The sequence below is a fragment of the Sciurus vulgaris genome (assembly GCF_902686455.1).
Source record: "Sciurus vulgaris genome assembly, chromosome: 8".
In the NCBI taxonomy this organism is placed as follows: domain Eukaryota; kingdom Metazoa; phylum Chordata; class Mammalia; order Rodentia; family Sciuridae; genus Sciurus; species Sciurus vulgaris.
Window position 1 is genome coordinate 47,347,222 of NC_136468.1, and position 27,165 is coordinate 47,374,386.

Sequence of the window (27,165 nt, forward strand, 5' to 3'; positions counted from 1 at the left end):
TCAGTGGTAGAGCGCTTGCTTAGCATGTGGGAGGCCCTGGGTTCGATCCTTACCACCACATATAAATAAATAAAATAAAGGTATTGTGTTCATCTACAACTAAAACAAAAAAAATTTTAATTGGAAAAAATAAGACCATCTTTGGAGCCATTTCTAATCAGTGCAGACCATTTTATGAGGCTGCCTATGTTGCAGACTGGGAGTAGAGAATCTACCAAGCGGTAGTTTTGTGTGATGTTATACCTGTTGCCCTGATGACGTCTACTAAACTGTAAAATGACAGCTCTGTCTGTGGTCTGGCTTTGGTGACATTACTACGTAACAGGTACTCTGAACTGTGCTACATAGCAACCTTAGTTTTGGTGTATAAAATTTAGTAGATTTGTGACAAGGAATAACAAGTTGAAGTACAATAAGAAAGAATATAATTGCTAATAATAAGCATAGGCTTAGCTTCAAAATAGCTAGCTTAAAATTTCCTATATAGTGCACTTTAAAGATTTCACTGATGTTCTTGGAGGAGTGGCATCCAGCCATTTCTGGAATGATAATATTCATTGTTCATAGTTTGGACCATAATTGATTTAATGCATATTTGTACTACTTTGAAATACCATTTATCTTATATGAAAAGAATAATTTTCTACACAGGTAACATATAAATAAAATTATAATTCTATGAAATGGTATTGGATGACCCACAAATTTTTTAAAGATTGTTTTTTCACTTGTTTACATGTGTTCTGTCTGTTTTAGTCAGTTTTTTCCACTACTGTGACCAAAAGACCTAACAAAAACAATTTGAGGAGGAAAAGTTTATTTGGAGGCTCATGGTTTCAGAGGTTTCCACCCATAGATGGCGAACTCCATTCCTTGGGACCCGAAGTGAGGCAGAAGAAAATGATGGAGGAAAGCAGTTGGGAGCATGGCATCCAGGATCAGAGAGAGAGAGAGAGAGAGAGAGCGCTCGCTCCCTTCACCAGAAAAAATATAAACTCCAAAGGCATACTCCAGTGCCCATCTCCTCCAGCCACATCCTACCTGCTTTCATTTACCACTCAGTTAATCCCTATCAGGGGATTAATTCACTGATTGGTTAAGGCTCTCATAACCCAATTACTTCATGTCTAAACCTTCTTGCACTGTCTCACACGTGAACTTTTAGGGGACACCACACATCTAAACCATAGCACTGGCAATATTTGAATCATCACTTAGAATCACGAAATCCATTATCGAAGAACATTTGTCCTCCATTTGTCCTCCTTGCTTCCCTCCTATTCAGAGAGGCAGACGTGTCCCTGTGTTTGGGTAATACATGATTTTATGCATGTTGCTCATACTTCGAGGAGTCTTTGTTATGGTATGAATACTCAAGTGAGGCCAACGGAAATCTCTGGAGATGAAGGAGGCAGGATCTCTACCTGAGGCTTCTAGGCAGTAACTCTATTTTGATTCAAGCTTGTGATCACCAGGTTTTTAATTGATGGGACTAAGACTGAAACTGTAGAGTCTTTAAGTACAGAACTTCCTGAGCTTTATTGAGAATAATTGTTCATCTCTTTCTGACCCACCTTACCATTTCCCAACTTTGATCCTAAATCTTTTCTTTTTCTCTTTAGGCTGGAGGCTCCCAAGTGATTTTCACAAATCCTTTAGAAATTGTCAAGATCCGTTTGCAAGTGGCTGGAGAAATCACCACTGGACCCCGAGTCAGCGCTCTGTCCGTCCTGCGAGACTTGGGCTTTTTTGGCATCTACAAGGTATCTTTTAGTGACTTGATTGCTTGCTCATTTTCTAAACTAGTAACTCATCAACTTGAAATTGACTTTTCCTGTGAAAAAATTTTCTTCTGGAACCCATAGGGAGGTACCCATCCTGCCATCTGCCAAAAAACTGCACACAAATCCGAATACAATACACAAGTCACAGACATACAAATCCAAGCTGACTGTGAAGTGAATGCCCACCAGAGCTGTTCAGCACAACTCTCTATAGCAACACTGTCCAGGGCTTTATTTTGATTTGTTATTGATACAAAAACCTAATTCTCAGTGCCCTCCTCCATGAGGGAAATAAGCCAGGATCCTAGGGCACCATCTTTCAGAAGGCGTGCTGAGCTCAGTTAAGGAGAAACCCACGCCAGGGCAAGAATTTATTTTCTGACCCTACACATTGGCTCTATTCGTGTTTTCTATATTTATGCTGCCTCCCAATTATTATAAATCTTAACAGTTTTTCATTTGAAAATGGTTCTTCAGAATGATTATAAAACCAAACTTTTTTAGGGGTGGGGGTAGCACAGGGGATTGAACTCAGGGGCACTGGATCACTGAGCCACACCCCCAGCCCTGTTTTTGTATTTTATTTAAGACAGGGTGAGTTGCTTAGCAACTCACCTTTGCCAAAGCTGTCTTTGAACTCCCAATCCTTCTGCCTCAGCCTCCAGAGCCAGTAGGATTATAGGCACCCAGGATACTTTAAATTTATCACTCACACCATTCTACCACAAAGTTGTAGGGAATATATAAAATCATCTGCACATATGCCTCGCTCTAAGACTATCAAACAAAAGGTGTTTCCCATTTTTCAATAAGATTAAAAAAAAAACGTTTATACTAACTTGAATAAGTAAACCTTTAAGAATATAGGGGGAGAAATCAAATGTCTACTTAAAATAGTTTCATGTGTTTACACAGAAATTATAAAATATATGAAATTAATAATGGTTTGTTTCTGTGAATAATATCAAGAAATGTCTAATTCAAATTATTTATGCAAATTTTAAACAAGTGTCTTGATTACTACTTAATTCTTTTTCGGATCATCTGTTAATGTGGTTTTACAGAGTATACTGTCTTCATTTTCACCCTCTGCAAGATATAGCACTTTTGATCTTCATGTACAACATTGTCCCTGGAAATTTTATCCCACAGATATGTAACATTGAGAGAGTTGATGTCTTTTTTCCTAGTCTCAGTGCATCCTGAGTGGATATAACTGATCCCCATAATGAGTTTCAACTGATCATATTGCTTTTTAGAGAACCTTTCAATGACTTGTTTTGACATTCATCACAGTATTTATAAGATCCTACCCCATGGAATACTTTATTGTTTTTCCTTTTTGTGAGTACCCAGAGTTTTGTAAGTGAACCTCACTAAATATCCAGAATTAATAATGCTTGTGGTCATTTAGGGCAAATCTACATTCCCCGAATGATACTTCACTTCTCAAAGTTAAGTGATAGAAAGAGCACCCCATAAGCTGATGTCCTCTTTAGTGGGTTGATTTGGGGAGATGGGAATAACTTGCCTTATTTACTTAAACATATGTGGTTTTTAAGAATAAAAATGCTGATTTTTTTTATATGATAAATTTTTTTATTGTAAACAAATGGGATACATGTTGTTTTTCTGTTTGTACAGGGCATAAAGGCATACCATTTGTGTATTCATAAATTTACATAGGGTATGTTGTTTGATTCATTCTGTTATTTTTTCCCTTCCCCCCACCACTTAAGATACACAATCAGGAAATGTGCAGTGAGCAGTGTTCTATAGCTATTTTCTTTACCAGTTTATTATCCAGTTCAAAGAAATAAACAGTATTGTCATGGGGCATAGCAAAGATCAATTTGAATCATCTTCTTTTCTAAATTTTAGGCTCTCGTGGTGTATAACGTGACGTAGCAGCTTGTCATTTTGACAGGACGCCACGCAGTCTTTCAGTGGGCCTGTCTGGTAAAAACACTTGGGTACTCTGGCAGTGACTGTCCTCAGATTGTCTAGATGGATAAAATGGTAAAGACTTGTTTGCCGACACAGACACAGGGCCTGTTAAATCACCTGCAGATGCTACGAGCCTGGGACTTAGTGCTTTTCATCTTCACATTATTTCATAATCTTAATTCCCTTTAACACCCTTTGGAAGTAGTTGGTATCCTGATTTTGCAGTTGGGTGAACAGAGGCTGCCAGTCTTGGTATTGAGTTGAAATTGAGGTTCAGAAGATGCTTGTTTCCACTTTGTGCCAAAATTGCTTTCCTGAAATGAGCAGGATTGCTCAAGTTTGAGCATGAGAACTCTCCCATATAAAGTTAGTTTAATTACTAGTCTAGTGGTTTAATCTAGTTCAGAGGCATTCCATAGCGCTTGGAGCTGCCTTGCAATATACTGGTTTTTGGTGTATTGATAATTACCAAGTGAAGTCACTAGTGCTTGACCTGGAAACTTGGTTTCATTGTGAGAGAATGACCTAGCGTTCTCCACCTTCCTGCTGGCCATCTATATCAATTAAATTCCTGGAGACCTGTGAGACTTCCCTGGGCAGACATGCACCTCCCTGTGGTTTTGGCTTCTTTGAGTCAACTCACTCTTGTATTACCACCCCAGCTGATCCTCATTTATGGTATCATGGCTTTCAACCTATGCCTTGTCTTATAAAAATGGACTCAAGCCCCCCATCTCTCCACCTTACCTGCCCCTCCTCACCTTTCCCAGTCAGAAATCATTTCAGTAGGTAAAGCTCCATCCATTTAGGGAGCATCACAGCTTTAGTATTGCTGTGTATTTAATGTGTTTTTGTTTCTAAGTAGCTCTTTTTAGCAATAGTGCCTTTCTCTGTTTGTTGTCTTGGTTGGGTAGAAAAATGCAAATGGCAAGAAGTGACCTAATACTTTTAAGCCTGGTTTGTGTCCTTCCCTGTGGGTCTTTAAAAAGAGACCACTGTCATAGTTTTTGTTGGGACTGGTAATCTGCCTTCTCTTCCCCTGGGCTCTTTTGTTTGCTATGTTAACATTATAATGCCCAGCACAGGAGGGGTGAGTGGTTGACTCTGTCTGTGTGTCTAGGCCTGCTGAGCTTAACCTCACCTGAATTGGACTTAACCAAGCCTTCTGTTTTTCTCCGAATTGACTTGCAAAATACCTAACTATTCTGCAACTTCTCAGTAAATGGCAATTAGAATTCTTGCTTTAGAAATACATTTGCAAGTGAAAAAGAGTGGATATGGTAAACATTTCACATTCCTGAAATTAGAAATAGTTTAGAGCCAATGTAGGGTACTATGTAAACAAAGCACCCCTCTAAAATAGTGACATTTAGAGAACTGTAGTTATAGCATGCAGGAAATAGGTGGTTGAAGTAAAAGCAGAATAAATCATTGCCTTTGAAAGAGCTCTCTGATTGTGATGTAGTTAAGAAAAAAATCTATTACATATATGACTTTTCTTAAGAATATATGAGGATTAAGGGAGGGGGGGGGATATGTGAGGATTGGAGCTGGTGGGAGAGCACTTACCTAGCCTGAATGAGGCCCTGGGTCTGGTCTTCAGCACCAAAAAACAACACTAACAATAAAAACTATATGGGGATATAATTTCCTTTTACTGGAAAGATTTTTTTTATGCATAATTCCCAGAATATAAAATAAGTCAGATTTTTGTCATGGGAAAGAAAGTTGCATCCACCTATTTTTGAATGTTACCTTTTCCTTAGAAGCTCTCAACTTATAAAATTGTGTTGAACATTAAATGGCAGCAGAGCTATCACAGTTCCAAAAAGATTCTTTTGTTAGGAAGCCCAAAAGAGTTCATGCCTCTTTTGGAAGACAAAAAGTGGTCACTGAAGCAGTGACAGCTAAGATCCATCAAGCATTGTTCAAAATAGTTTCAAATTCTCTAATCACAAATTAAACATAGGCTTTTACTAGAAAGTTGCTTAGAAATATGGGCTCTTGTTGGTCATGTTCTGATCAAAGGCATTCGATTTACCCCACTGTATTTGACAGTTTTCAAGTGTGTTTTTTCATCTACCTGCATCAGTGTGTACCTGAGTTCATCCACTGTGTGTAAATGAGTATTGAAGCTATTGTCCATATCTTGTAAAAGTAAGCAGTGATATATCCATGCATTCTTGTTTATTCTGTTACTTGTCTCAAAGTTTTGATTTTTTTTTCAATTTTCAAATAAAATACAAGTTGATATTTTTAAAACCTCAAACTATAGATATGGAGGGAAGTAAAATTCTCTCACCAGCCTTTTAGCTTTCCATTCTCTTCAAATATCCATTGCTTAAATTTTTATAAATCCTTGAAAAATTTTTCTACTTACATGAGTATTTGTCTCCTCATTTCTTTCATTCTATCTCTCTCTATATTAAATGTACCAATAGCATTATAGCATGTGTGTTTTACCATAAAGAGTATTTCTAGGCACATTGTATGTGAAAACTCCTTCCTTGTTTTATTTGATAGTGGTATACAATTACACAAAATTTTTAAGTTTTTTTTTCTTTTCTTTTCTTTTGTTTTTTGTTTTTTGTTTTTTGATTTTTTTTTTTTTTTTTAAAGCTGGTTTCCTCTTGATGAGTATTTATGTTTCTTCCAGTGTGGAAATATAAGTAATACCTGGTGAATATTCCTGTGGTTTAGTTTGATAAACTTTTTTGTGTTTTTTAATTGGTGCATTATAATTATACATGATAGTGGGATTTGTTGTTACATATGCATACATGCACACTGTGCAATAATAAGATTTGGTATTTTGATATTCTTTCATTAGTGTATACAAAGAATAAATTCCTGGGAATGAAGTTGTTAGATCAAGGGGCATGTGCATGTTTTAGTTTTAATAGAGCTAATCAAATTCCATCAGTTTAATTTCGTCCTGTAACACATGCGTACTTATAAGAATAATTCCTCAGTTTATCAGGTGGTACTAAGAAGCTTCATAAACTTCTCTTTTTATGTGCGTGTGCCCCATGTGAAGAAAGCAATTGTTTAATCATTGCTTTGAGAATATGTTGCACACTAGTTTTGGAACATCGAGGGGCATGCTTTGGTTTTGCTGCCACCGCAGTGGCTGCTGTCATCCTTCTGCTTGTACCTCTGTCTCTTCCTCTGAACTCTGTGGAAGCCTCTTCAGTGGTTTCTTTATTCTGACTTTGATTCTTTCAAATTCATTGTTATTGCAGCAGCCAAAATGATCCATTTAAAATGTAAGTCAGATTGATTAACTCACTCAACACACACTTTCTTAATGTTTATAGCTACTTTATTCACAATTGCCAAAAACCTAGAAGCAACCAAGATGTCCTTCACTAAGTGAATGGATAAACAACTTGGGACATGCACACAATGGACTATTACTCGATATTAAAAGGAAATGAGCTCTCAAGCCATGAAAAGACATGGAAGAAATTTAAGTACATATTACTAAGTGAAAGAAGCTGATCTGGAAAGGGTACATGTTGTATTTGTCCAAGTGCATGACATTCTGGAAAAGGCAAAACCATAGAGACAGTAAAAAGATCCATCAGCACACTTTATTGGGAGCTAACTATGTGCCTGGTGCTGTTCTTGCCGTTCGGGGTGGTGCTGGGAAAAGCCAAGTTGCTGCTCACAGTTTGGCGTATAGGAAAAATTTGCCATCAAGAGAACAAATACATGACATCAGGTGGTGCTAAGAACTTTGAAGACATAAAAGTCAGGGTAAGGGGATGGAGAAGGGCCAAGTAGGCTGGGGGTACATTTTAATAGGGTGGTCAGGGAAGTCCTCTGGAATGAGGTATCTGGGCAGAAACCAGAAGGAAATGAGAAACTAGTGGGCTCTACAGAAACTGTTCCCCAGTGGAAAACCTTCCAGCAGCTTTCTCTTGCAGTTGGAGCAGATCCCCACTGCCTGCCTGGGGGCCTTTCCTCTTCACTCTCCATTTTGCATCAACATCCTGTGAGCTAGCTCTGCTGGCTGCCTTTGCTTTCTTCAGATATTCCATGCTTGTTTCCTCTTGCTCTTCAGTCTGCCTGAAGGCTCTTCCCCTGAAGCCTTAGCTAAACAGATGCCTCCTCAGGAAGACAGCCAGGCCACTTGCTGTCCTGGTCCCCTTTCCAGTTCTCCACCAGCATCCATCACAGAGATGTCTTTCTCTGTGTGTTGTGTCTCCCTTATCTAGAGTATATTTGATAGCAGCAAACTTTCTTCTTCACTGCTGCTTTTTAACTTTTCTGGTACTTAAGAGACACCTGATTAAGATAACTAAAAGCCAGGTGTTTCCACATCATACATGAGGATATTAGAGCAGAGAAAGTAGCTTGGTAAAAAGACCATGATATTGGGGAAAGTCAAATGTGAACAGCGGGCCAATTGTGTCCAGTTTCAGAGACACCCATTTCTCTACCCAGCAAGCTCTGCCCTAGACCAGGGGTACAAAAGTAAATCAATAAGGATGGTTTTTTAAAGACTTTACCATCTCATGGGAACAGTCAGCCAAGTTCACAGATCCACAGAAACTATGTACGTGCAGTTGAGAAGAGCTGTCCAGGGGTGAATGCGCAGGCTATAAAGGAGGTGGAGCTAACTCACGAGAGACAGCCAGGAAGGCTTTCTGAAAGAGACGGCCTTGAAGAAACAGTGAACCAGGTGGAAGGCAGAGAAAGGTGGCGTAAGCAGCTTTATGTGTGGGGAAAATAATTTGGCTTCAGTGGGGGATGCTGGGGCAGGCCAAAACTGAACAGGACTGAAGGCAGGAGGACAGCAAGAAGGATGTAGGCTGGGGTGGACCAGGGCAGTGGCACGGGGGGATATATTTAAAGGATGCTTCAGAGTTAGTCTCGCAAAGCCCTGAAAAGTGATGAAAGGTAGAGAGTAAAGGAAAATTAAAAGGTGACTCGTAGATTTCTCACTTGAGCACCTGGATAGATGGGAATAATGTAAACTTCACAATTTCAGAATATTTGGGGAGCTGTAAGAAACCTTTAAAGGATCTTTTATCTACTATTATTTTTCTAATTGGGGAATAGAGGCCAAGAACTCTAATAAGGTTTAGCTACATTACTAGGTAGGCAGGGGCAGGTCCCTGACTCCCTGTTTGGTATTTTTCTTACAGTGAAGATGGAATACTGGAGCCTTGCAGAGGCATGGGTATGATAGGTGCTCTATCAGTCATCCACAGGCGTGAAGCCTTAAACGTAGGTGAGATGTCCAAGCCAAGGAAAATCAATAATGGAACTTGGAGACCACCCTTATTTATTTATGTAAATATTTTTTTGTTTGGTACTGGGGAGTGAACCCAGGAGCACTTTACCACTGAGCTACATCCCTAGCCCTTTTATTTTTTATTTTGTAACAGGGTCTTGCTGAGTTGCTGAGGCTGGCCTAGAACTTAGGATGCTTTTGCCCCAGCCTCCCAAGTCACTGGGATTATAGGTATGCGGGACTGCAGCTGGGTGCAGCTATCAGGTGGAGAAATCAGTGAACAGCATGTGGCACATAGTAGAGGAATGAGATGTGAGGAGAAACAGCCATGAGTGTTACCAGATACTATTGAGACTAAAGGGATGAAGCATATGAAAAGGTTTTTCAAACTTAAAGATGGAGGTCAGTGGTTATCTTTAAGAAGTCAATTTAATCAGGATGATAGAAACAGAAACCTTTAAGAGGAAATATAAAAGAAACCATTCACACTAAAAGTTTTACTGTGAAAGAAAACAACAACCAGAAGAAGAAGAATGTAGGGATAATGTTTTGGTGGGGGCAGTGGGGATAGGGTGAGAGATTACTGTTTGTTTTTTATTGTTTGTTGTGGTGCTGGGGATTGAACTCAGGGCCTCCTGCATTCTAGGCAAGTGCTGTACCACTAAGCTACACTCCCAGCCTGTTTGTTTTAATTTTCTTAGGAGAACTGTGCCTGCCTCTAGGCAGGACAGAAGAGTCACTGAAGATGGAAGGGTTTGGGAGCATCTGAAGGTGGCAAGACCCAATATAGTGCTAGACTCTCAGGAGGCAGAGAGAGAGTGTGTCCTGTCCTGGCTTAGAGGAAAGTGTGTTCGGGGGAGGGGTAAACTCATTAGTGCTTATGTTTACTGAGTAACTCTGCTGGGCCCCCTGGCTTGAAGCTGTGTATGCTTCGAATCATTTAGTCCTCCCTACAGCCTATCAGGCAGGTGGTACTATTCTAAGCTCCCATTACAGCAGAGGAAAGGGAAGACTAATGGTTTTAGGTAATTGGTATAAGGCCACATTCCTTGTGAGGTAAGTGGTGAGACTGGGTTTCAAACTCAGTCCTATTGCTTTTTGAAACCTGACCTATAACCTAAAGATACTTGAGCCAAATAGAAAAGAACACAGTCATAATAGATGCATGAAGATTTCCAGGGAAATAATCATAAGGTTATTGTGGGAATTTACTAATACATGCAAAGCACATAAGGTAGAGCTTGCACATAGTGCATATGAGTGATTATTAGTAATTTTTATTAGAATGCCAACTAAGGGATCCTTGCAAAAATACCTAGTTCTGCCCCAGGCCTGGGTAATTTCTAAAGCTGTGTGGTCAGCAACCTCCTCTAGGCTAGGCAATCAAGTTAGAGCTTTGGAATAGCAAATAAAAAGGAGATGACTTGAAAAACATTGTTGTTGTAAAACAATTCCCAAAGGAATTGAGAGTGTTAAAAATAGGGCAAGTGAGCGCAAGTGTCCATGCTCAGATGAGTGGATAAACAAAATTTGGCATATATATATATATATATATATATATATATATATATATATATATGAGAAATAGTATTCATCCTGAAAAAGGGAGGAAATTCTAACACATGCTACAACGTGGATGAACCTTAAGGATACTATGCCAAGAGAATTTGCCAATCACAAAGGACAGTATGACATAATTCCACTGGTAAGAGGTATCTGGAGTAAGTCAGATTCATAGAGACAGAAAGTGGGGTGGTAGTTGCCATGGAGCAGGAGGAGAATGGGAGGTAGAGTTCAGTGGGTACAAAATTTCAGTTTTGCAATATGAAAATTTCTGGAGTGTGAATGCCCTTAACCCTACTGAAGTGCACACTTAAAAATGCTTAAGATGATAAACTTCGTTGTGTATGTTATTACAGTTTTTTAAAAAATGAAAATAAAAATTCTAAAAGGTAAAAAAAAAGTGAATGATTAATATTTTACCATTCTTTCTTTCATTCACCAAATATTTGCTATGTGCTAACACTGCAGTAGGTGCTGGAGTTTCAGAGACATATATAGTATCATTGCCTTCAGTGTGATCAGTGTTGAGGGCATGAAAGAATATAAACATATAATTCTAGTGCCATAAAGTTTTTAAAAATTTTGTTTCAATAGATAGAAAATGCAGATACAATAGATAGAAAATGCAGATAAAACGGGATATCTAACAATAACATATTATTTTCTTAGCCCCATGCTTTAGTAACTATCTTTCAAGAGGCACACATTTTTACCAGTTTTTGTTCTATTATTTTTCCTTCTAATTTTGTTATTTCTTGCTGAGTGCCCACAGATTAATTTTAAGACAGGTCTTTTTTTTTTTTTTTGTTTAGTAAATGGACACAACACCTTTATTTCATTATTTTTTAATGTGGTGCTGGGGATCAAACCCAGTGCCTCACACATGCCAGGCAAGTGCTCTACCACTGAGCTCAGCCCCAGTCCCAAGACAGGTCTTTTATTTAACTTTCGGACTGCCCTTCATGGTAAAAGTATATAAATGATGCTACTAACCTCCCACTGTTCATAGGGTGCTCTGAATATATTTTCAAGAAGTGATGAATATGTTTCTATTTCCACCAAGTTATCCTTGTATTCTCTGATTTCCAGTTGTGACCAAGGTATGCACTTAAAAATGACTGACTTAAGAAATGTTAATTGACTACAGAATCAAACAGATAAATGTCTCGTGGTAACTAAAGAAGCCTATGGGATCTGATCAACTTAGCAAACTCTTATAAACTTAGTAGAATTGGGTCTTTCACTAAATAAATAAAAGATTGTATCTTAGCCTAATAAATGTCAAACCCTACAATAATTCAGATATGAACTTCCATTGTCCAATAGGACAGTGTGCTTTTCATTGGTAGTAGTAATTATCATCACCTTTTATTGAAGATCCTTGTGCTAGGTACTATACCAGGTACATTATACTTATCATTGGATTTAAGTTTAGTGTGTCTGTGAAAGTTGAGGCACTGAGATTCTGAAAACTTCTCCCAACATTAGAGAGAGAATCTGAGCCCAGGTCTCTGATTTCAAATCCTCTATTGTATTCTTGCTCCTACAACATACTATTTTTGGCACAGAGAGGTAGAATCAGATGTAATTCCATATTTAAGATGATACATTTTGAATATGTGCTTTTAAGCAATGTACTTCTCTGAGAAGTCATCCTCTTCAGGGAGGGAGCTTTCAGAGAATTGCATGGAATGGTGAGACACAAAGAGAATTCCCAGCTCAGTTAGCTGAGTAACCATAATAGTTGATGTTATAGACAGTTGGCCTCATTGATTTGCTGAGGGAATTAGGAAAAAAGCCCCCTCCCCAATTTGGTGATCTACATCAAGGGGGAAGACAAACAAAAAAATTAGCAGGGGGTACTGCCTGCATAATCATGGCATGTTTTGAAGGAAATGTGTCTAGGGACAGTGTCAAGAGCAATCCACATGAGCATCTCCTCCAAAATGCATAAACTGTCTCTATAGGGTTTGCAGCCATTAGCAGATCAAAACTGATCATCCAGTTAAAACAACTTAAAATGTTGTTCAGTGTGTTGTTAAATAGCCTTTTCAAACACATGGGCTAGCAAGGAAATAAGGAATATTTGAACCTAAAATTAGGTGGCTTCAGCAGAACGACAAAGCTTACTTTTGCTTTGAAGACATTTGCAAAACAGCTGAAGTTTAGCATTAATTTTTGAAGCTGTAGGGGACAAGTAGGTACTGCCTAAAGATTTAAATCTGAAAAGAACAGGATGAGAACTAAGTTGAGTCAAGCAAAGGACCTCAGTTACAAAATTTAAGGGGATATTTACTTCCAGGGGCCAGCCCTGTATGTGCACAACTCTGATAATGAGGGTCTGCTCCATGTGTCTATTCCAGGCATCACTAATCTTAACCCTACCTCTGATCCTAAAGAAAATCTTCCCCCATGAAACGGACCACAGAGAGCTATGCCCCCAATGGATGAATAAAATAATAATGCCTTTTCTACTGTAGGTTGTAAGGAAAATTGCCTTACTTCTCAGTAGAAGAGGAGAAAAGGGGCTAGGGAGGGAACCTCGCCGAAGAATCAGAAACCCTGAGCTGGTCTCACATGAGCTTACGGGCTGAATTTATATTTCTTTGGTGATAAGAAAAATGTCACATTGGTAATTAATTTTAAACACTCTTGAATTTATGGTACTGCTTTCTGTCTGACAGAAGCAATCCTAAGTCCTTTGAATCCATATTCAACCCAGGCCTCAAAAATTTTTCATAGATTATGTTATAAGAAAATGAGTAAGTCACATTAGAAAATCTCAAGTCATACAAGCAGTGAGGCACTTTAAGAAGAGATAACAAAAACAATGGGGAAGTATTTTCAATCTACAAATATACTAGGATCAAATCCAGGGTCTCACACATGCTATGCAAGTGCTCTACCACTGAGCTATATTCCTAGACCTTTTTTTTATTTTTAAACAGATTCTAATTAAGTCGCCCAAGCTGGCCTAAGAATTGCAATCCTCCTGCTTCAACCTCCCATATTATTAAGATTTCAGGCATGCACCACCTTTCCTGGATATAAGTTTTTAAAACATCAGAAATTTTAATTTTTAATTTAAAAAAAAATCAAAAAGTGAAGATATTTATAATGATTAAAATTAAACAGATGCCTTTGACAGCAGATTGAACACAGTCAAAGAGAGATTAGTGAGCTGGAAGATAAGAAATTATCCAGTATGCATTTTTAAGAGACATAGAATTTGAGATGGACAAAGTGTGAGGTGATCTAATAGGTATAAATCAAAACTAGAAAGAAAATATGACAGCTGAAGGTTTTCCAGATCTTATAACAACCATTAATTTATATACTCAATAAGTACAACAAATTGCAAGTGCGAGATAAAAAATCCAGACTAGACACAGTAGACTAAAACTGCTGAACATCACAACTAAAGAGAAGCTCTTAAGCAGCCAGAGAGAAAGGCAGATTTGTTTCCAAAGGGGCAGCAGTTGAACTAACAGTTAACTTAGGAATAATGACAACCAGAAGACAATTGAATGGTGTTGTCGATGTTTAAAAGAAAAAACTTTTCCACCCAGAATTCTATACCCTGTAAAAATGTATTTTAGAAAGACAGAAAAATTGAAGACATTTTTAGACTGGAAAAACACATCACCAGAAACCCCTAATAAAGGAAATTATAAAATGTACTTAAGGTAGAAAAAATTGATTGCAGGTGGAAATGCAACAGAAATGAAAAGCAAAGAAAGTAATAAATGTTTACTCTAAACAGCATTACCTTAATTAATTTATATATGTATGTATATGTTTATATATGGTAATTATAAATGCTTAATGTTTTAAGGTAGAATTAAAATTCATAATCATAAAATGGGGGTTGCTTGTAATTTAAGTAATCTAAAGAACATGTGTTATACAAGAGGAAAGTGAATACAGCAAAGACTAATACATTAACTAGATGTATTAACATTCTCTGCATAAAATCTTAGACTAGAAATAGACTTTGCAGGTAATGGTGTGGGTGAGTGGGGAGAGGAAGGAAAGATATCAAAAATTGAAAAGGTGGGACACATGTCACAGTGTGGCTTTATGAAGGTGGCAGGACTGGCAGCTTGCAGACTAAAGTTCCTTGTGAAAAAATTCCAGTCCATCTAAGTTATGAATGCCGTCAATGGCAAAGCAACATACAATAATAGAACAGTTAGAGAGCTGGGACTTACCAAGGCATTTCCTTAAAAAACAAAACAAACAAACAAACAACAACAAAAAAAAAACGCCTTGGGGTTGCCAAGATTATTTTTTTAGAGTTACAGTGAAATTAAGGAGAAGCCAATGTTTTAAAAATCCTTGCACTAGACACCAAATAGTAGAAACTTACATTTTATATTAAAATGGACACCATTTTGATGTTTAGTGATATCAAGTATTCATTTATTGACTGGCTTATTTGGTTTTAACACCACTGACAATAACATAACAGATTTTGGCACTAGTGATGTTCCTCATTGAGATGCTGAAACTCACCTGTTCAGGTCCCAGGCACCTGAGGTCCAACCGTTCCTTGACTGGGCTGCAGGCACGCTGCCAGGCTGTGTATCTAAGGGTTAACTCATTTGGGGAAACCACGAAGAATGCTAAAGGATCAAGACATGACATGCTGCCCATTGTTTGTAGCTCCAGGATCAAAATATACAATTATACATGCCAAATAAATCCTAAACCTGTAAGGTAGGAAAAGAGGGGTGGCCCTGACGACAGGTGCCAGAAGCATTAAATAACCTTCTCAGACAAGGTGCACCACTGTTGTCCTGAATGCTGCAGGGTCCCTCAGTCTGGCATTTTCCCCCATGCTAGACAATGTGCATTCACTGCTGGAGTCTCTGTTAAGCCTCTGTCTCCCAGACCTGCTGGCTCCTGGTGCCCAGCCCGACACAGAGGTGCCTTTGTGAATGTAATTACCTTTCCCTGTATTAGAAATAGTCTGTTTAGAGCTGTGTTTGCAGGTACAGCTAGAATAAGCAGGAATTAGCATGCGAAAAGACCTGCCCTGGTCCTGACTTCTTTATCAGCAGCACCCTTCAGGACTGGCTTTTTTCCCAACTTTGAATTGATTGGGCAGATGTGATACCATCCAAAATGAAGAACTTTGAAAGAAAAATAAAAAGGAAAAAAGACATTGAGAATTGAAGCTAGCTCTTGGGGTGAGAGTACAGGGAAATCCTGACATGTTGTATCTTTTGACAATCTCACACCAGACAGAGCTGCCAGAGTAAACCCAGATGGGTAATTCTGGAAACTTAAGAATTCATTAACGTTCCCCAGGGCTTTCAGCACAGTGTCCACATCAAAAAGTCAGGAGAAGCACAGTAAATGGTTCTTGCGCCATGATGATACTGTGGCGAACATCTCTAAACCTGTCCAGTTGGCCTGTGTTGACTATGGATGATGAACTTTAAGTGAAATGAGAGTACCTTTAAAGAACCTTCCTAGGCCTCGATATGATGACCGTGGAGGGCATTAGAATGATTCAGAATTAGAGGGGGCCAGAGTTCAAGATGGCTTACGTATAGGTCTACCCAGAGATGTGTTTTGTTGTTCCTATCTGTAATAGTGGGCCACTTATTTAAAAAGAAGAAAAAGCAATAATTTCCCCTTTTTGGAGAGAGTAATGACTAGTAAGAGATTAGAGAATTGTATTTTGCACTTGTTAATTTTCCCTAAATGATTTTACTGTGTGTACAAAGGAAATTCAGGGCCAGCCAGAGATGTCTAAGAGCAGAGCTGCCCAGAGAATGAGTGAAAAAGACTCCATGCCAGAAAATGTGAGGATTTTTGTAGGGGGCAGATTTATTTTAAATGCACACACTTTGTAATTTATTAATTTTTTAATGGCCAAAGTAATTATTTCTGTGCTCCTGACGCAGAGGCTATGGGATGGCAGAGAATGCGTTTTCCTTTATTGCAGTTGCTTGTTCAGAATGGCTGATGGCTTAGTAAAAGTTATGCGAGGGGCAAGCAGAATACAAGTTAAACAGGTTTGTGTTTTGATGGAGGACTAGAGAATGGGTGTTCACACGACAAAGTGAAGGATTTATCAAGGAATCTGGGAGAGAAACTTTTCACCCTTGGGACTTTAAAGCCTTTTTCACATCCTGCTTCTCTTCTCATTGTGCAGGGAGCAGCAGGTCAGGGATTGCCTAAGGCGGCCTTGCAAATTGGCACCCGCCTTTGTGCCTACAACCTGAAGGAAGCAGTGAGGAAAAGGAGACCAGGGAATTTTAATAAGTGTGCCTGTTTCTCCAGCCTTTTGCAAAGTTAGCTCTCCAAGGGAATTGGATTTTCATGCCTGCAGTGCAGGGGAATCGAAGGCCACCTCCTGACTCAGTCAGGGTTGTTATTTGCTGCAGGGAGACACCTGAGCAGGAGCTGGACTGGGAAATAATACAGGTACCAAGAGAGGCAGGGAGACAGCCCTCTCTCTGGTCCCATTTGTCCCTTATGTGTGTACTCAGTGTACTGGGTACTTTTCAGAAGATTTACATAGTTATTGCCTCATTTATTACTAAAACTCCAGTCCCTCCCCTTCCCTGGAGAATGTGACCTTTGGTGTGTTCTTGTTGTTGTTCTTGTTGTGGTTTAGTACTGGGGATAGAACCTGGGGGTCCTCAACCACTGAGCCACATCCCCAACCCTTTTTTATATTGTATTTAGAGACAGCGTCTCACTAAGTTGCTTAGGGTTTGCTCAGCTGCTGAGGCTGGATTTGAACTGACAGTCCTGCCTCAGCCTTCTGAGCCCCTGGGATTACAGGTGTGTACCACTGCGACTGGCACCTTTGGTGTTTTTGACGGGAAGTTTCCTGGGGTTCATCACATGGCTGGATGTGGAGGTGGGTAGTGTGCGGTCTTCCACGTGTTCTCTTTATCTCAGTAGATGCATTTTTAAAGGTTTAAACACCCTTCTGTAGAGCAGGGGTGGTGGTTGCCCACAAGTTCTCTTCCTGGACTTTTCTTTTTTTCAGGTAATTGGAAACCTGAGTCCTCTTACATATCCTAACGTTCACTCTGGTTTGCATAATTGTGCAGTTCACCTTTCCCCAGGTTTGTTCCTTTTTTTTTTTTTTTTAATTTGTTGATGGACCTTTATTTTTTTATTTATTGTAGTGATGAGATTCGAACCCAGGGCCTCACACATGCTCGGCGAGTGCTCTACCACTGAGCCACAACCCCAGCCCATTTTGTTCCTTTTCATTTGTATGTTTGATTTTGGCCAAGCCATTTTTCCTTTCCACCATCCAGTGTTCTTGTCAAACATCTCTTGAATTTCCTCACACCTGCCCCCAGGCACTTCTCACAGGGATGCATGATTTACTCTCAGGATTTCAGGAAAAGAAGGAGAGGGTCTGCTGGTGTGGTCCCTTCTTAAGGCACCAGCTGCTTCTTTCATGTGCCTTCACTCTTCCTGTGTCTTAAGGATGTTTCTAATTTCAGGTCCTGTCTTCCCATGCATATTCTTTTGCTCATATTGAAGCCACACAGCACAATACAAATTAATCTGACTCCCCAACCTTCCCCCCCCAACTTTAGCATTCCAGTACAAAATTACTCCTTTCCCTTATTTTTGTGGTATCCCCAACAAATAACATGTCTTTACTCAACTAAAAGCTTGTTTTGTTTCCTAATAGATTTTTTCCAGGATGAGTTTCTCTAATATATAGTTTTTCTAATATGCTTTTTTCAACATGATTTTTTCCAGCATTTCCTTTTGAAAATCTGACATATCTGAAAATCTCTCATGTCTCTTTTCAATTGTGATTTTTCCCCCCTATGGGAATTGGCAAAATAAAATCAGCATCTTAAAGAACATGTCTTAGGCCCCAGCTGACAAAGATTTTGCTAAGTGTTTTATGAATGAAATCAGATAATAGTTCCTGGCCTCTGGTTGCTTATAGTCTGAAATGGGCAACACTGACACAAGCAGATAAAAGGACATGAAGAAAACTCAGAACAGTATTGAGAAGGTATAGACAGTGGGAGCCATGTGGAATCCATCCCAGTCTTTCTTCTACTTTAAAAAGTCTTCCATGGAAACTTGTATGTAGGGTTTAAGTAAATGAAGAAGTCATATTTAAGAGGTTGGTACTCCCATCTTAGCGATCATAAAAGAATATTCAGGGATAGATGTACCTTGATTGATCAGGTGTATGGGTCATTGACAGCTTTATCTGAGAGGCATCAGGATTACTAGAGAGAGGCAATTGGGAAAGTGAGGGAGGTCATTATAAAGCTTTGACAAGGGTGGGAATATTCATCCTAATCCACAGGACAACCCAGTACCAAAGATGGCATTAGAGGTTTTGAAACAATGAATAGGGGGAAAAAAAAGTAGGCAGCATGACTAAAGAATGAAGGAAATATTAGATCATCCCTGGCAAAAACAAAACAAAAAATCATACACTGTGAATTTAAGGAGAAGAAAAGGCATAACCCAGAGCCACTCCAGCATGATCTCAGCTGTGGAAGGGTTGGTAATATTTCTGCTATCAGAAGACTCCAAAACATTTGCAATACTTGCTGTGGTTATCTCTGACTGGTAAAAATTAGGTGCAACTAAATTTTTAATGCCTTTCTGTATTTCCTATGATAAACACTTACTGTTTTATAATCAGTAGAGGGGGGAAAAGTCTTAGAAAATATTACCAGCAAAGATATGAGGACAACAGATTGAAATCTGGCCTTCAAATGTGAACATTGGGAGACGTGGTTAAAGGTAAAAACTAATAGATGTAGTAAGAAGCAAAATTTGTGAGAATTACGCCAATCTAAAAAGTTACTCCAAATGATTTGTTCAGAAAGTCAGCAATATGGTGATTTTTTTTACCATTTTGAGGGAACAGACATGATGATTCAATTGATCTTTATTTGAGTTGGTTATTTGCTGTCAAGTTTGAGTATCTTTTGGACAGACTCTACATGTAAACAAAAGAGCAGGCAGAACTTATATAAAAAAAAAAAAAAGGCAAGAAGGGAAAAGGTAGAGAAAATAAGAAATTTAAAGGGTGGTAGAGTTATCTTACACACAAACAACCTAAATTATGACTTTAAAAAACTAATCATAAGGAAAGGATTTTGGATGCTACTATGGATATTGACATTGTACTTTACTTTTCCACCTTGAAAAAGCTGGAAAGATGGGGAAAACCCTCAGAGACCTGAGTTTTGGACCTGTATCCAGAACTAACACCAAGATGTACTCTGAACAAACCCACGGCACAGCCTTCAAGAAAAAAAGCACAATTGGTAGATTATCCTGGGCATCAGTTTGCACATGTATAAAATGAGCAGCTTGTGTGTGCTGGATGTCATGGTCCTTAATTTCAGTTAGACACTGAACAGTTTGGGAGTGGACAGAACAGAAGCATGGGCGATTGTGAGATGGACCAGTCCTTTTTGAATCCATTTGCAGAGTGAATGGAGGCATGAGACATGCTTCAGGCATCCATGGGGGAGTTGACTGAGGAACAGCCAACACAACAGAATCCAGATTCCAAGCATTTGTTCTGGTTGCAGGGATGAGCCAAACGGGTATTAAATGTAATGGGATTAAATAAAAGTCCTCCTTGTGTTACTTTACTTGTGTACATCTAAGTTGCAGTAGACCTGGGTTAACAGTTTCTATGAAAAAGACTAAGGGTTTTATAACCCAGAATCTCAGTCTGAGTTAGGAATGAAATGTCGATGTCAGAAAAAAAGCAAAGCTGCAGTTAACAGATGTGTGGTGTTAAAGAACTTTGACAGATTGGAGCAGCATCAGGGAGAAATACCCAAGATCCAGCATTACTAAACCTCAGTAAATGTCGCTGGACATGGCTAGATCTGTTGAATCTGGATGGATTCATTATTTTCTTTTGGGAATCTTTATAGTTGTTGGAAATTTGTAGACATTAGAAATCTGTGAAAGAAATGGTATTAAATCATTAAGTGTTGAAAAGGGGTGATTTCCTTCCTGAGCAGCCTACCCCAAACACAATATATGTGTTGTGGTTTTCATTATAATATTATCATATTTCAGGGCACTCATCAGTTCTCAGGGCCTCTGTATGGCATTATTTTGGCACCAGAAATTATTTATTGAAGACTTTGCTCTAGGAGCTAATTATTTTACCTCCGCTTTTATGTGTGTCATAATTACAGTAAATATTTTAAGGTCCACGAACAGGCATTTTTCAATGTTTCATAAATCCTGAATGGTGGGTACGTGTGTGAATGAATTAAGAGGATCCATGAATCTCCAGAAAAATACATAACTTTTTGTGTACATGTAACTTTTTTTCTGGGAAAATTTCCAATACTTTTGTCAGATTCTCAAATAATACAAAAATTGGACCCGTTGCCCCTCCACCTATATAATTTGTCTACTTCCCATGCATAAGCAAAAGAGCATCTTGATTATTGTCTCCCATCTTCTGTTGAAACCAGCAAACAGATCTTCCTTGAAATGTCAATGACTTGCCACCAGTGAGGACTTGAAAGGTTGTTAACAGGCAGAGTTCCAAAAATGCTTAAATAGAAATCTTAGTATTAGAATAAATGAGAACTCTCCTCCCACTTCCTCACACTATACAACAAACTAGTTTTATTTTTAAATACAAGATTCAGACTTGTTACTTGCAGAATTTGGATGATTTTTTACTGTTCCCCTTTCAACTTAAGAGTACAAATTTGGTCTTCTCCAGGAATATTTTGTTCTGAGGTATGTTCCAAAGAAGCCTGATCTTCTCAATGGGATATGTGTTTCATGTGGTTTTTCTTCCTTTGCAAAATGCACAGGGTGCCAAAGCCTGCTTTCTGCGGGACATTCCTTTCTCGGCCATCTACTTCCCGTGTTATGCTCATGTGAAGGCTTCTTTGGCAAATGAAGATGGGCAGGTTAGCCCCGGGAGCCTGCTCTTAGCTGGTGCTGTAGCTGGTGAGTGTCCTCCGTGGAGTTGCTTCCCCACCACCCATCCCCAGGTTTTCGCCCCCACCCCACCCCCACCCCCACCACATGCTACAACACTGGATTTATTTACTGATAGTTCTTGATGGGGTACATAACAGTTGGCTATAGATAATTTTGGATAGCTACAGAAATGAGAGGGTAAGAAAGTAATATTCATTTTGGGAGATCAGATTATCAGATAAACTTAATAATTCTGGAGAGGGATCCTTAAATACTGATTCATTCTGTGGTCTTATTGGATTCCAATCCAAGTTCCATGTTATTTTGAAATTTCACCAGCTCCAGCTTAGAATCCAAGTCCTACCTTCCCAGCTATGTGACCCCAGGCAAGGTAAGAAGCCTCCTTTACTCCTCTCAGCCTTAGTTTGTTCATGTATAATATTAGGGTAGTATTATTACTCACTTTATGATATTATGAAGCCCAACCCAGGGGGAAAGAAAGATTATAAACTCTTAGCACAACGCCTGGTATAGTAAGCACTCAGTTGAATGCTGGTGGATGATGACATAGATCTTATCTTTATAAAATGTTACTTTGTGGCACAGTGCTGGGTCTGTTACCTATTTAAGTATGCCATGCCTTTGGTCGCCCCAGTCACTGAGCTTTTGTGCCATTTCTGTCTGGACTAGCTAGGCCCTAAGCCTGCTTCAGTTATCAGCCACCATGTTACCTTGTATGCTTTACCACTTCCCTGAACATCCCAGCCAGAACTCTTGTCCTCCTTTGAACTGTCATACCAATTTGTCTGGATCTTAACTCTTATCACGTGGAATAGTTGCCTTTTGTCACGTACCATTTCCTATACTTGTAAGTCATGTAGTTAGTGAACTCCATAAAGAATTCTTTCTTCTGTTTGCTTTCCTGGTAGCCTTGGGAAAACTGCAATATTAGTTTTCTGGGGTTGTCAAAGTGAAATACCATAGACTGGGTGGCTTAAAGTACAGAAATTTATTTTCTCACATTTCTGGAGGGTGGAAGTCCAAAATCAAGGTGTTGGCAGGTTGATTTCTCTGAGGCCTCCCTCTGTGGCTTAGAGATGGCTGTCTTTCCCTGCGTCCTCACATGGTCTTTTCCCTCTGCCCTTACATGCCTGTGTTTAATTTCCTGTGCTCATAAGAATGCCAGTGCGACTGGATTAAAGCCCACCTTAAAGACTTCATTTCAATTTAGTTCTCTTTTCAGAGTCCCATCTCCAAGTGCATGGTCACATTCTGAAGTGCTGAGGGTTCAGTGCCTCAGAGGGGTTAGTCATAGCCAGTCGTGACTTACAGTGTAACATGGTTCAGCTCATAACAATTGCTTTAATCTTCCTCAGGTCTCCATTTACAACTAGGTAAAATCTGGAAAAAGCACCTCTTGAGTGACTAAAGATTCACTGTATATGCAAAGCCACACCTTAGTAGCCCCTGATGGACAAGAATGCTTTCTTGCCTTGTGTCCTTGCAATTCCTGGCACAAACTTTGAACACAGTGAACAAAGACATGAATGAATGATGAGGAGTTGCAGAAGTGGTCTGTAATAGGTATGTTTCTTCTAAGATGGATTTAGTAACAAAGACGATGACAGGAAACACGTAGAGAAGAAAGTGTCCCCACTGTAAAAACAATATGCCACACAGAGTTCAGTATGGAAAATCTCCCCATCCTACTCGCCACACTCCAGAAAGTCATGGGGAAATTATTTGTGACAAAATTACATGCACAAAAAAGACAGTATCTTCACACAGCCAGAGCTCTCAAGTGATGAGAGACACAAAGACATTGCACACAATAGGTGTTCCTGTTCGTTGTCTGCCGATTCAGCTATCTTTGATCTCTGTGAAGGAGGAACATGGCTAAGGGACTGTGAAGGGATAATAGACCAGGAGTTGGGTGAGCAGCAGGCAGAGTGGAGCTCCATGGTCAAGCTACGGTGATACTCAGACACTGTGCATCTGATGATAAGCATCTTCTCTCGGTGCCTTAGAGTCTCGAATTTCCTTCCAGTCTGACTCCAAAGGACCCGTTTCATCTCTGACACCTTTAAGTCTATAGGTTCTTTCTTAGTCCACCAGGGGTTTTTTTCCTGGTATCACTGCACTCTTTCCCCCCACAAGCTCTCTGAAGTGGATTTGTCTCTTGCATCATTCTCATTGATGAGAACTCACTTGGCTTTCGTGAAAGAATTGGTATCTGTCCTCATTGGCTTGGAGTCAGGGAGCTGAGAATGTACATTTAACTATATACATTGTTCAGAACTTTTATAGTAGTAGAGAATATAGAAAATAAAAGATGACAATTTATGCCTAAAAATTGTACCCTTTAATAATGGCAGCACTTGGTTATGTGATCACAGGTTAAAAGTAAAAATTACTCCCTGAAATAATATTGGGGACTTGAGACTAGAAATCATAGCCTTAAGGAGGACTACTAAACCGACCCTCAGAATTAACAGTGATTGCCAGACATAGAGTACATGCCTGTAATCCCAGCTACCTGGGAGTTTGATAGGAGGATGGCAAGTTCAGGATCCTCCTGGGCAACTTGGTGAGCCCTCGTCTCAGAATAAAAGAACTGGGATATAACTCAGTGGTAAAGTACCCATGGGTTCAGTCTCTAGTACCCACCCCCCATCAAAAAAAAAAAAAAAAAAAGAAGCAAAAGAAAGAACATTCCTAGAGATGGAGTACTGAAGGAACTCTGTCAACGCTCATTGCCCAGAATAATTACGTAGGAAATTTTTTAATAAGGGCAAATGCAGAAATTATTTTAGCTGTGTAGAGTGGGGTCTAGAAGTCACTGCTTTTCACAGGCTGTGCAGGTGATAGTAATTTACAACCAAAGAGTAAAACCAGCCCATTATGAGACAGGGAAAGAAAGCGGAGCATGTGGAGCCACTGCACTGTCTTGGGCATTGTGTGGTGCTGGACATTTGCCGTCTCTGCTCTTCCTGGCAAGCAAGAATTTGGACAGGTTTGGGTAGCTGAGGGGCTGTTCACACAGGGTGCTCAGCTGTCTCCTTACCTCCTGTTGGCAGAGCTTGAATGAAGGTGGGCTTCATTCCTTTTCTATTCTTCAAGAAGATGGTATGATCTGATTACACTTCATTTTATCCCTCATAGAGATAATCTTACCATCACCATTGGCACTTTGTAAGAAATCAGCCCTCAAGCTAATTCCATCTGGTTGAATCTTCCTCAGCAATTTTGCCCCATAAGACAATTTTTTACACTTTAAATTTTTGTTCATTTTCATTTCACTTTCATATGGAGAGGTCTCTAGTCCGGAAGCACAAACAGAATGCTTATGTGCTTAGCATAGCTACCAAAGTCGTTTCATCTCTTCATCCTGTAGCCTTCAACAACTCCTTTCACATCCCATTGAAAGATAGATATAAACCCACAGAATACTAAAGGCAGTAGACAGACAGGGGGTTGTTCTTACAAGGTAGCTGCAGGTAGCAGCAGGGGATAAGCCGAGCAGAACTGTTCTGAGCCATAGAGTAGGGAACAGGCTGGTGTGTGCGGACCAGGAAACATCACCCTCTGGACTGCCATCCCGCACTCTGCTCCTACTTCACGAGGGCCTCCTGGGTTTTTCGGTGAGCTCAATCCAGGTTGTTCCTACCAAGCTCATTTGGCTCATCTCCTTAGAGGTGAAGGTGATAGGCAAAACGTGGTAAAAGCAGCCAAGAAGAGATAGTCTGCAATTGTCAAAACACAGGTGACTGCTATTCCCCTCCAAATGTGGTGACAGGGAAACCCTTGTCTGTGTCTTGATTATGATATCAAGTTAATAAAAATGGAAAAACAGTTTGATGTAGAGTTAGTGAATGAACATTTTTCTTTGAAGTTATGCACAAGTATTTATTTTTCTTTATAGAAGTAGGACATATTTCCCTCTATGTATCTGTGTGTGTGCGCGCGCGCACGTGTATGAAAAAAAAATAGAAGAAGTAAACTATTTGAAATCTTACTACCTTCAAAGTACCACTTTGGTATATGTGTTCTGTGTGGTAGTAGGGTACATCAGGGGGAAAAGTGTACATGTATTCTAAACATATTTAGTGATTAGAGTTTCTACTTAACAGTATCTATTGAACATTTCTCTACAAAATTTTTTTTATTGCATAGCATCTCAGTGTATAGACATGCTCAAATTAATTTAATCCATCCCTTTGCCTTGGATATTTATTTTGTTTCCAACTTATTGTCATCTATTATAAATAATACCTCAAAGACCATCTTTAGAGCTTGGGGTTGTGGCTCAGTGGTAGAGAGCTTGCTTAGCATGTGGAGGCCCTGGGTTCGATCCTTACCACCACATATAAATAAATAATAAAGGTATTGTGTTCATCTACAACTAAAACAAAAAAATTTTAATTGGAAAAAATAAGACCATCTTTGGAGCCATTTCTAATCAGTGCAGACCATTTTATGAGGCTGCCTATGTTGCAGACTGGGAGTAGAGAATCTACCAAGCGGTAGTTTTGTGTGATGTTATACCTGTTGCCCTGATGACGTCTACTAAACTGTAAAATGACAGCTCTGTCTGTGGTCTGGCTTTGGTGACATTACTACGTAACAGGTACTCTGAACTGTGCTACATAGCAACCTTAGTTTTGGTGTATAAAATTTAGTAGATTTGTGACAAGGAATAACAAGTTGAAGTACAATAAGAAAGAATATAATTGCTAATAATAAGCATAGGCTTAGCTTCAAAATAGCTAGCTTAAAATTTCCTATATAGTGCACTTTAAAGATTTCACTGATGTTCTTGGAGGAGTGGCATCCAGCCATTTCTGGAATGATAATATTCATTGTTCATAGTTTGGACCATAATTGATTTAATGCATATTTGTACTACTTTGAAATACCATTTATCTTATATGAAAAGAATAATTTTCTACACAGGTAACATATAAATAAAATTATAATTCTATGAAATGGTATTGGATGACCCCAAATTTTTTAAGATTGTTTTTTCACTTGTTTACATGTGTTCTGTCTGTAGTCAGTTTTTTCCACTACTGTGACCAAAGACCTAACAAAAACATTTGAGGGGAAAAGTTTATTTGGGGCTCATGGTTTCAGAGTGTTTCCCACCATAGATGGCGAACTCCATTCCTTGGGACCCGAAGTGAGGCAGAAGAAAATGATGGAGGAAAGCAGTTGGAGCATGGCATCCAGGATCAGACGAGAGAGAGAGAGAGAGAGAGTCGCTCAGCTCCCTTCAACCAGAAAAAATATTAAACTCCAAAGGCATACTCCAGTGCCATCTCCTCCAGCCACATCCTACCTGCTTTCATTTACCACTCAGTTAATCCCTATCAGGGGATTAATTCACTGATTGGTTTAAGGCTCTCATAACCCAATTACTTCATGTCTAAACCTCTTGCACTGTCTCACACGTGAACTTTTAGGGGACACCACCATCTAAACCATAGCACTGGCAATATTTGAATCATCACTTAGAATTCACGAAATCCATTATCGAAGAACATTTGTCCTCCATTTGTCCTCCTTGCTTCCCTCCTATTCAGAGAGGCAGACGTTGTCCCCTGTGTTTGGGTAATACATGATTTTATTATGCATGGTGCTCATACTTCGAGGAGTCTTTTGTATGGTATGAAGTACTCAAGTGAGGCCAACGGAAAT

General features: G+C 39.3%; 1 protein-coding gene and 1 long non-coding RNA gene across 2 annotated transcripts in view; one reads left to right on the forward strand and one right to left on the reverse strand.

Annotated features, from left to right (window-relative positions):
• Positions 1–27,165, forward strand: part of SLC25A13 (solute carrier family 25 member 13) — a 216,638-nt gene that overhangs the window by 158,746 nt on the left and 30,727 nt on the right. Inside the window, 2 exon segments of the mRNA XM_079152267.1 lie at positions 1,623–1,763; positions 21,357–21,495. Coding sequence (XP_079008393.1) covers positions 1,623–1,763; positions 21,357–21,495 — 280 coding nt within the window.
• Positions 18,100–27,165, reverse strand: part of LOC306668676 — a 29,097-nt gene continuing 20,031 nt past the window's right edge. The window contains exon 2 of the long non-coding RNA XR_013765939.1: positions 18,100–19,035. This is a non-coding gene — a long non-coding RNA (uncharacterized lncRNA). The remainder of the gene's footprint in view (positions 19,036–27,165) is intronic.